At 39.3% G+C, this 11,811-nt stretch overlaps 1 protein-coding gene across 1 annotated transcript; it reads left to right on the forward strand.

Moving 5' to 3' along the window:
- The first annotated feature begins 7,694 nt into the window (after nt 1-7,694).
- Nucleotides 7,695-9,238, forward strand: LOC110627105 (stemmadenine O-acetyltransferase). The gene has a single exon (XM_021773348.2). The coding sequence runs from the start codon at nt 7,740-7,742 to the stop codon at nt 9,048-9,050; it is 1,311 nt and encodes a 436-aa protein (XP_021629040.1). The 5' UTR covers nt 7,695-7,739; the 3' UTR covers nt 9,051-9,238.
- The last annotated feature ends 2,573 nt before the right edge of the window (nt 9,239-11,811 follow it).

Genomic DNA, 11,811 nt, shown 5'->3' on the forward strand with positions numbered 1-11,811 from the left:
AGTCTAGCCTAGTGCCCATAGCATTCTGCAGACTCCGCCAAAACCTGGAGGTGAACTGGGGTCCTCTATCAGACACTATAGAAACAGGAGCCCCATGCAACCTGACAACCTCTTCTACATAGACCTGCGCCAATTTGTCCACAGAATAGCCACTCCTGACAGGGATGAAGTGAGCAGATTTTGTCAGTCTGTCCACAATCACTCATATGGAGTCTAGTCTGTTGGACGTCGCCGGTAACCCCACCACGAAATCCATAGCTATATTCTCCCATTTCCACTCTGGAATCGGCAATGGGTTAAGCATTCCAGCCGGCTTCTGATGTTCCAGCTTCACCCTCTGACATACTTCGCAGGCGGACACAAACTGTGCCACTTCTCTTTTTATAGCTGGCCACCAATAGACTCTTTTTAGATTCTAGTACATTTTGGTGGCTCCAGGGTGAACACTGTATCTGGCATTATGAGCTTCCCTCATAATGTCTTCCTTCAGACTCACGTCATCTGGTACACACAATCTATTCCCAAAGCGGAGGATCCATTTGCTGTCAAATCTGAACTCATCATTCTTGCCCGACTGAACAGTCCTCGTGCTGTTTCTGAGCCACCTGCTCCAGAAATACGGGTGTCACTCTCATCTGGGCTATCAAAGCACATGTACCAGACAACTCTAACTGTAGACCTTCATCAATGAGCTTGTAGAACTCTCTCACTACCGGTCTCCTCTCTACTGTAATATGAGATAGACTGCCAAGTGACTTCCGGCTTAGGGCATCTGCCACAAAATTCGCCTTACCCGGATGGTACTGAATCTTGCAATCATAATCACTAAGCAGTTCTACCCATCTCCTCTGTCTCAAGTTTAACTCTCTCTGACTCAGGATGTATTGCAGACTTTTATGATCTGTGAAGATCTCACATTTAACCCCATAAAGGTAATGCCTCCACATCTTGAGTGCAAAGATTACAGCTGCCATTTCTAGGTCATGTGTAGGGTAATTCAACTCATGCTTCTTCAGTTGTCTACAAGCATAAGCAATCACCCTTTCATTCTGCATCAACACACAACCCAGTCCCACACGGGATGCATCACAGAACACTGTGAAGTCTTCATTACTAGTGGGCAGAGCTAACACCGGTGCTGATGTCAACCTTTTCTTCAGCTCCTCAAAGCTTTTCCTCACATTGTTCAGACCACACAAACCTTTGGTTCTTCTTGGTCAATCTGGTCATAGGAGCGGCAATTTTAGAAAAGTCTTGTACGAACCTCCTGTAGTAACCTGCCAAACCCAAGAAGCTCTTGATCTCTGTTACTGTGGTGGGTCTAGGCTAGTTAGCTACAGCTTCTACCTTTTTGGGGTCCACTTCTATTCCCTGTTCTGACACCACATGCCCCAAGAATGAGATGCTCCTCAACCAGAATTCACACTTGGAGAACTTGGCATACAAGCCATGTTCCCTCAGGGTCTGCAAAACTGTCCTCAGATGATGGGCATGCTCCTCTGCATTTCTGGAATACACCAAGATATCATCAAAGAAGACAATAACAAAGTGATCCAGGTACTGACTGAAAACTCTGTTCATGAGATCCATGAATACTGCAGGGGCATTGGTTAGCCCGAACGGCATTACTAGGAACTCATAGTGCCCATATCTAGTCCTGAATGCCGTCTTCGGCACATCTTCTTCTCTTATCCTCAGCTGATGGTACCCGGATCTCAGATCTATCTTGGAGAAACAACCTGCTCCTGCTAGTTGGTCGAATAGATCGTCGATCCTAGGCATCTTTCGGCGGCAGGTTCGGCGGCCGAAAGTCCCTTCCAGAGACAAAACTCATGCATGTTCGGCGGCACCTTCGGCGGCCGAAACTCCCCTCCAGAGCCGAAAGTCCAACTTTCGGGGGCAGGGTTCGGCAGCCAAAAGCTTGCCTCCACAGGCAGGTTCGGCGGCCGAAAGTGCCTTTGGCTGCCGAACCTGAGTTCTTCCAAAGTGGCAGAACTCAGCCATTCAAGGCATAAATGCCTCCCAAACTTTCCAACTCAACCAAAACATGCATACTCACTTCCACAAGCACATAGGGGTCTAACACTAACTTAAACCCCAACAAAAACGCATCTAACAGACATATACAACATACATTGTTCATAAACTCAACATTAACCTTAAAAACAAACAATTAACCTAAACATGCATTTTTACCCCATAAACCTCATAAAACTTGTTTTAAACATACAAGAAGGGTAGGATCTAAGCTTAGCTCTTGAAGATCGAGAGGAGAAACGATCCTTAACTTGGAGGTAGGAGAAATCTAGCTCCTTGGGTCTCCAAGCTCCACAACTTGATCTAAGCTCCAAAGACTTCAAAGACCAAGTAAACACTTGTTAAAACTTGAAAGATTTGAGGAAAAACATCAAAACCAACCATGGGAGGGCATGGACTCACCTCTGGCTGGAAATGGGGAAGAAAACTCGCCCATTTTCGGCCATGGGGCCTCTTATAGGTGGCTGGTCAGGCCACCTTCGGAAGCCAAAGGTGACTCCAAAACTCATGCATGTTCGGCGGCCGAACCTGGATTTCCCTCCATGGTCATTTTCATTCAAAACTCAATTTCTTTCTTACTTAAAACCATAAAATACATTAAAACATTTTATAAAAACATGATTTTACCCTTATAGAGGTTTCCGACATCCGAGATTCCATCGGACGGTAGGAATTCCAATACCGGAGTCTAGCCGGGGATTACATTTTCCAAGAATCTTGGGAGCTCAAACAGCCAAGGAGGCATGGGATAAGCTAAGAGATGAATTCCAATGAAGTGAAAGAGTTAGATCAGTCAAGCTTCTAACTCTAAAGAGAGAATTTGAGATGTTGAGGATGAAGGAAGAAGAAACCATAAAGCAGTATTCCTCAAAGCTAATAGAGTTGGTGAATCAAATGAGACTTTATGGTGCTCAATTTCCTACTAGCCAGGTTGTTGAGAAGATTCTGATTAGTCTTCCGGAGAAATTTGAGTAAAAAATTTTTGCAATTGAGGAATCATGTGATCTTAAGACTCTCACGGTTACTAATTTCAAGTGAAGCAAAAGGGGAAACCAACTCCAAGCAAAAATGGGAAGAAATTCTCCCATGAAAAGCAGGGGAAGAGCAAATCAGTTGAGAATTCAAGAAAAGATGCAAGAAAAGGCAAGTTCCCTCCATGTAGCATCTGCAAAAGGACAAATCACTTGGAAAAAGATTGTTGACATAAAGGTAAACCGGTGTTACAATGTTGGTATTGTAAAAAGCATGGCCATATTGAAAAATTCTGCAAAGCAAAGCAAAACAAGGAGCAGCAGGAGAAGTAGCAATCAACCCATCACGCTAACTCTATTGAAAATCAACAACAAGAAGCTGAAGAGCATTTGTTTATAGCCTCTCATCACTCTTCTTCCTTTTTAAACAGCTCTTGCACATGGTTTATTGACAGTGGTTGCACTGTACACATGGCCAAAGATGTTGATTTGTTCTCTTCTCTAGATTCATCTATCAAAACAAAAGTTAAGTTGGCAAATGGCCAACTAGTGCAAGCTGAATGCACTCCAGGTCAGGTACAAAGTTTATTTCTGAAGTGTTGCTTGTTCCTGGCTGGAATCAGAACTTATTAATCGTTGCCCAATTATTGAGAAAAAATTATTCTATCTTTTTTAAAGATGAATCTTGCATTATCTATGATTCTACTGGTGCTGAGATTACTAAAGTCACCATGATTGATAATTGCTTTCCCTTTGATATAACAAATTAATGCATCTCATCATGTATATAATGCTGCTGATGTTGATGTGAAGTTATGGCATAAGAGATTTGGCCACTTTAATTTAAGTGCTTTAAAATCTCTCTCTTCAATTGATTTAGTCAAAGACATGCCTGAGATCCATCTAAATGATGATGTGTGCCAAGCTTGCCAACTTGGAAAGATGCATAGACAATCTTTTCCTGTAAATCAAGTTGTTAGAGCTGGAAAAAAGCTGGAGCTTGTCCACACTAATGTTTGTGGCCCTATGTCAGTTCCCTCAATGAGTGGGAACAAGTATTTTATTCTATTTATTGATGATTTTTCAAAAATGACATGGGTCTAGTTTCTAAGTGCCAAATCTCAAGCATTCTCTGTATTCAAGAAATTTAAAGTTCTAATAGAAAACCAATGTGGCATGAAAATTAAGACCTTGAGGTCAGATAATGGCATGGAGTATAACTCTTCGGAGTTTGAGAAGTTCTATGAATCAGCTTGTATTCAACATCAATTGACTGTGAGCTCTACACCTCAACAAAATGGTGCTTCTGAGAGGAGAAACAGAACTATTGTTGAAATGGCAAGGTGTATGTTGGTTGAGAAGAACTTACCAAAGCACTTATGGGCAGAAACAGTATTTACAGCTGTTTATCTCTTAAACAGGCTTCCCACTAAGTCTGTTAAAGGAATGACTCCATATGAAGCTTGGTTTGGTTGGAAATCATCTGTTAAACACCTCAAAGTATTTGGCTCTCCTTGTTATGTTCATGTTCCTGATGTAAAGAGATCTAAGCTGGATGATAAAGCTATGGTGGGAATTTTCCTTGGATATGCTGCAAATTCCAAGGGTTATAGAATTCTTGAACTAAAATCTAATAAGATAATGGTTGCAAGGGATATGGTGGTGAATGAGCAAGCTTTTTGGAATTGGAAGAAGGAAGAGGTTGAGATGCCTTCAAATGATTCTATTGTAAGAAGACAGCAAGAAGATGCAATTTCAGAATTGCATGCTTCCTATGATGATGGAAGTGATTCTGAACTTGGTTCTCCTAATGTAAAAACCAAGTCAATTGCTGAAATTTATGAAAAATGTAATATGGTGAATATGGAGCCATCTAATTATCAAGAGGCAAGCAAGTTTCCTAAATGGCAGCAAGCTATGGAAGATGAAATGGCTATGATTGACAAAAACAAAACGTGGGAACTCATTGCCGAACCAAAAGAAAAGCATGTAATTGGAGTAAAGTGGGTATTTAGAACAAAACTGAATCCAAATGGCACCATGTTCAAACACAAAGCAAGACTTGTTGTGAAGGGCTATGCTCAGCTGCCAGGAATTGATTTTGGGGATACTTTTGCTCCAGTAGCAAGACATGACACCATCAGACTATTACTTGCATTTACAATTCAAAAAGGATGGAGGGTAGATTCCATCTTGATGTCAAATCGGCTTTTTTAAATGGATTGCTTCAGGAGGAGATTTATGTTCACCAACCTGAAGGATTTATTATTGTTGGACATGAAGACAAAGTCTATAAGCTAAAGAAGGCTTTATACGGATTAAAACAGGCTCTAAGGGTATAGTATTCTAGAATTGATGATTATTTGATCCATCATGATTTTAGGAGGAGCTTGAATGAAGCTACTCTCTTTATAAGAACATGTCAAGATAGAAATATCTTAATTATTTCTCTATATGTTGATGATATGCTTGTTACCGAAAGCTCTTCAGAATTGATAAAAGATTTTAAGCTCCAAATGCAAATGGAGTTTGAGATGTCTGATCTAGGCTTAATGATCTATTTTTTGGGTATGAAGATTGAGCAATCACATTCTAGAATTTTCATTTCACAAAGAAAATATATATTTGATGTCCTTAAAAGGTTCAATCTGAATCAATGCAAAGCTGTGGCAACTCCTCTTGATCCAAATATGAAGCTTAGTAAAGAGGATGATGATTCCATAATAGACACTATAAGTTATAGAAGTCTAGTTGGGAGTTTGTTATTCTTAACTTCAACAAGACCTGATATTATGTTCACAGCAAGTTTCTTAGCTAGGTTCATGAACTCTCCAAGTAATTCTCATTTTATGGCTGCTAAGAGAGTTCTGAAATATTTGAAAGGCACCTCTGATTATGGTGTGTTGTATTCGAAGAATGAAAATGCAAAACTTGAAGGATATGTTGACAGTGATTGGGCTAGTAGTGCTGAATATATGAAGAGCACTTTAGGTTATCTATTTTCTCTTGGATCAGGTTAATTTTCTTGGATTTCTAATAAATAAGAAGTTGTTGCTCAGTCTACCGCGGAGGCAAAGTATATAGCAGCTGCTGCAACCTCAAATCAAGCTATTTGGCTTCGTAGGTTACTTGCTAATTTTGGAAATGATCAACCTGAAGCAACTTTACTGTGGTGTGAAAACAAGTCAGCTATTGCCATTGCTAACAATCCAGTGCAACATGGTAGGACCAAACACATCTTAGTCAAGTGTCATGCAATCAGAGAAGCTGAAAGAAATCAAGAAGTGAAGCTAGTGCATTGCAAATCTGAGATGCAGGTTGCTGATATCCTCACCAAGGCACTTTCAAAAAACAGGTTTGAATGTTTGAGAAGCAAGTTGGTAGTTTCTAAAAAAACTCTCAAGGAGGAGTGTTAGAATTGAGAGTTTTATCAATGAAGGTTCCAGAATATTTAGTAAATTAATTAAGTATAATTGTAGTTAATTCTAGAGAACTTTAGTGGTATCTTATCAAGCCACTCTTTTGTTGACAAATGTAAAAACTATAATTTTGCCACCTAAAATTTTTTGGAACCCTTGTAATATCTCTGTAAATATATATATATATATATAAATGTGTAAAGCAAAAAGATGTTCTGATGATGATGTATGTAAGTGTGTTTTGAAATATAAGAGAAAAGAGTTTTCTTCCGGTAGCTGTGAGTCTATTTTCTTTCATGTCTATATTGTCTTCCTTTCTACTTCATTAATGTCAGTTTATGTTTGATCTATTTAGCTCCAACAATTTTAAATGGCTTTGTCTTTTCTTTACATTTTCTCCATGATTTGGTTTCATTACATGAAATAGAAAAACTTTTGCGATCTTATAATGCATTTGCCACTATCAGATACAATCGTTCGTTGTATATACAATGATCATTATTAATTACTAGATAAGTAAATAATTAAAAGAAAAAATAATTTTATATTAGGCAAAATTAAAGAGCTTAAATGAATAAAATTTCTAAAATAATGAATAGATTAATTTAGTTTGTAATTTAAAATTTAAACACAATCATATTAAATGAATAATTGAGATGATTGAAATACAAATGAAAATTAAAAATCATGCTGCCTAATGTGATAGAGCATAAATTAGTCTAATTTATATTAATATTATTGATGAATATTTACATGATTTCTGCTTAATTTAGTGCTTTTAATATTATTTTGCAGAAAATTGTGTAAAATTTGGAGAAAATCCCCTAAAACTGTATTATTTGGAGCAAAAAAGAGTAAGTCTGCTAAGTGGGATTCAAGTCGGGCTAAAATGCAGAAAATATTCAATCCACTTCACTTTAGACGGCCCATTCCCGCACATGGACCAGACCAAGCTCACGGGACCGCCCACCAGACCAAGCACGTGGACCGGCCCGCACTCCACAAATTCACACACATGGGCCAGCTTCAAAACCTCTTCACATGGACCTCTTCACATGGACCAATCTTCACCAACCTCCACGCAATGGCCAGCCACTCACGCTGGCCCGCCACTTACGCTCACTCAAGGGGACCGCACTTCAATTCCACTTCATATGGACAGCATCTTCACTTGCACATGGCCCACCAAGGCGTTTCCATTCCGCCACACACATGGACAGCCATGACCAAGCACCTCACATGTGGCCACCAAGGCGTTTCTCTTGCTCCTTGTACTCAATTTCCTGCATTGTAACTGAAAGCCCATCAAGCTATGGAAGTTGCAGTCATTTCAGTGGAAAGCATTAAACCTTCTTCGCCCGTTCATCATCTGAAACCTTTCAAGCTTTGCCTTTTAGATCAGCTTACTCCCACATCCTATTCCCCACTCATTCTCTTCTACCCCATCCATGCTCATTTGAAGAGCACCCAGTTCTTAACTCAGCTCAAATCCGCACTCTCAAAGACTCTAACTCCATTCTACCCTCTCTCCGGAAGGGTGAAGGACAATTATTTCATCCATAACTACGAAGAGGGTGTTCCTTTCATCGAAGCCCGAGTAAAGGGTCATTTGTCTGATTTCCTTCAACACCCTCCAATGGAGTTGCTTAACCAATTCCTTCCATGCCAACCCTTTTGCCAACAACCAAATCCCACGGTAGCACAAGTAGCTGTGCAAGTGAACATGTTCGATTGTGGTGGAATTGCACTTGGAATGTGCTTCTCACACAAGATCAACGACGGAATTACTGGGAGTTCCTTCATCAAAAGCTGGGCAGCCAATGCAAGGGGCTCTGCTTATGAAGCTATAAATCCTAATTTATCTGAGGCTTCATCGCTCTTTCCTCCTCAACAATCATTACCTTCGTACTATACATCATTAATGGAAAGCCTCTGGTTTAGCAGAAGAAGTTTCAGGACTAGAAGATTCGTTTTTGGTGCCAATGCAGTGGCTACTCTGACAGCCAAAGGAAGAAGTAAATTCGTAGAGAGGCCGACACGGGTTGAAGGATTGTGTTGTTTCATTTGGAGATGTTGCATGAATGCTTGTAGATCAATATCAGGTTCTCCAAGAGCATCTGTTCTGTCTCAAGCAGTGAACATAAGAAGAATAGCAAAGCCACGCCTGTCAAGATATTCCATAGGAAATCTTGTTTGGTCTGCAATCACTAGCTATAACCCAGATGAGACAGAGATGGGGATGCAAGAACTAGTGGCCCTTGTAAGAGAAGGTGTTGGAAAAATCAATAGTGAGTACATAAAGAAACTATCTGGCGAAGGGTGCGTAGCCATTTTTGAGCACCTGGACAGACTAGCAGATATTGGCAGTGGAAAGACAGATGTATTCAGCTTCTTCAGTTGGCATAAGTTTGATTTCAGTGAAATTGATTTCGGGTGGGGAAAGCCTGTTTGGGTTGGGATTTTTGGAGAAGCCAGTAGAAGTAGTCCGTGTGATTCCAATTTCATAATTTTGAAAGATGTTGGAAGAAACAATGGAATAGAAGCATGGATGACACTAGATGACAACGTAATGGCCATGTTAGAACATGATCCTGAATTCCTTGCATTTGCTTCCCTAAACTAAATCCTTAATTTTTGTAAGAATTGAGAGTTTTCTCGATCAAGGTTACAGAATATTTAGTAAATTAATTAAGTATAGCTGTAGTTAATTTTAGAGAACTTTAGTGGTGTCTTATCAAACCACTCTCTTTTATTAACAAATGTAAAGACTATAATTTTGTCACTTAGAATTTTTTTTATAATATCCCTGTAAATATATATATATATACATATATATTTATAGGGATATTGTAAAGAAAATTCTCTTTTCGCTTTATATATATATATATATATATATATATATAAATGTGTAAAGCAAAAAGATGTTCTGATGATGTATGTAAGTGTGCTTTGAAATATAAGAGAAAAGGGTTTTCTTCCGATAGCTGTGAATCTATTTTCTTTCATGTCTATGTTGTCTTCCTTTCTACTTCATTAATATCAGTTTATGTTTGATCTATTTAGCTCCAACAGTGGTATCATAGCCCTTTTTCCTACGGGTCCTATATTTTTTGTTTGAGTAATTAAGTCTTCCTCTGTTTTCTTTTTAATTTCGTTGGTCTCTAAAAAATATCAGCAAGCATTTTCTCCATTTCAGCTCCTATTTTTACTGGAGAGAATTATGATTTCTAGGCTGTCAAAATGACAGCATTCTTGAAGGCTCATGATCTATGGGAGGTTGTTTCTACAGGTAGAGAACCTGCTCCATTGCCCGCAGATCCTACATTGGCGCAAATCAAGTATCATAATGATGAGTGTTCCAAAAAATTTAAAGCCTTGACATTCATCCATCAATCTGTTTCAGATGCAATTTTTCCAAGAATCTTGGGAGCTCAAACAGCCAAGGAGGCATGGGACAAGCTGAGAGATGAATTCCAAGGAAGTGAAAGAGCTAGATCAGTCAAGCTTCTAACTCTAAAGAGAGAATTTGAGATGTTGAGGATGAAGGAAGGAGAAACCATAAAGCAGTATTCCTCAAAGCTAATAGAGTTGGTGAATCAAATGAGACTTTATGGTGCTCAATTTCCTGATAGTCAGGTTGTTGAGAAGATTCTGATTAGTCTTCCGGAGAAATTTGAGTAAAAAATTTTTGCAATTGAGGAATCATGTGATCTTAAGACTCTCACGGTTACTAAACTCATCAGCAAGCTTCAAGCTCAGGAACAGAGATGCTCCATGAGGAATCAAGAAATCAGTAAATCTGCATTTCAAGTGAAGCAAAAGGGGAAACCAACTCCAAGCAAAAATGGGAAGAAATTCTCCCATGAAAAGCAGGGGAAGAGCAAATCAGTTGAGAATTCAAGAAAAGATGCAAGAAAAGGCAAGTTCCCTCCATGTAGCATCTGTAAAAGGACAAATCACTTGGAAAAAGATTGTTGACATAAAGGTAAACCGGTGTTACAATGTTGGTATTGTAAAAAGCATGGCCATATTGAAAAATTCTGCAAAGCAAAGCAAAACAAGGAGCAGCAGGAGAAGTAGCAATCAACCCATCACGCTAACTCTATTGAAAATCAACAACAATGTAACGACCTGGAAACCGGACCGCTACCGGCGCTAGGATCCAGATCGACATAAGGCCGCCGGGACCCGTAGCAAGCTAACATACATCCTGTATACCTTTTTAATCCCATACATGATCATACATAAACTCATAGCCACAAAATTTTTTCTTTCATTTACCAAGCTTAACCTGTGCATGCACAACTCATAAACATAAACCTCACACTGGAGCCCTCATCAAATGCTCCAATGGGGTATCATAACATACATTAAGCTTGGTTTACATGAACATCAATAAAACATCTCATTAAAGGATCATGTATCAAAAAGGGATTAACATACTCTAGGGCCAAGCACAATTCTATCCTCAATAATCATCATTACATTACATAACCATTCAGTACTATACATTATAATATTTTCATGTCCACATCTAGCTAATACATAAAACATGACTTCTTTACTCTTGACGACCTCCTGGTCTATCCCGTACCTGCAAACCTGGGGGTTAAGGGAGAGGGGTGAGCTATTAGAGTCTAGTGAGCAGAATAGTAAAAACATTACATTAAAGTTCATGCTTTCATGAAATGCATCACATCACAAACATAACACATCAAGGATGAACTTGTCACCAATAGCCCTCTACATAATCCAATCATGCCAGGGGCGTAGTACAGGCCACACCTGGTCTTTCTCTTACACATGTCATATCATACATATCCAATCATGCCGGGGGCGTAGTGTAGGCCACACCCGGTCTTTCACTTACATGGTGCCAGGGGCGTAGTGCAGGCCACACTTGGACTTTCATACCGTGTCATCATATCATATCATGTCATCATATCATATCATGTCATCATATCATGTCATCATATCATATGAGGGCTAAAGGATCATTCAACATTCATCCACATCAACATCATAGTATGCAATGCAACATATTCGTGATTTCTAATGCAAGCACCCTAATATATCTCATGGCATTCGTGATGTATGAATAATACTAAAACTTTCATTAATTTAAAACATAAATGTAATACCCGGCTAGACTCCGGTATCGAAATTCCTACCGTCCGGTGGAATCTCGGATGTCGGAAACCTCTAGAAGGGTAAAATTATGTTTTTATAAAATGTTTTGATGTATTTTTATGATTTTAAGTGAAAAGGAAATTGAGTTTTGAAATGAAAATAGCCTTGGAGGAAGACTCAGGTTCAGCCACCGAATCCCAAGTTCGGCCGCCGAACGTGCATGCGCTTCAGGAGTGCTTTAGGCCCCCGAAGGC

Source organism: Manihot esculenta, chromosome 11 (genome assembly GCF_001659605.2).
Source record: "Manihot esculenta cultivar AM560-2 chromosome 11, M.esculenta_v8, whole genome shotgun sequence".
Taxonomy (NCBI): Eukaryota; Viridiplantae; Streptophyta; class Magnoliopsida; order Malpighiales; family Euphorbiaceae; genus Manihot; species Manihot esculenta.

What these genes read in the sequence shown, in the direction of transcription:
- LOC110627105 (XM_021773348.2), top strand. Translation starts at nt 7,740, where the DNA reads ATGGAAGTTGCAGTCATTTCAGTGGAAAGCATTAAACCTTCTTCGCCC.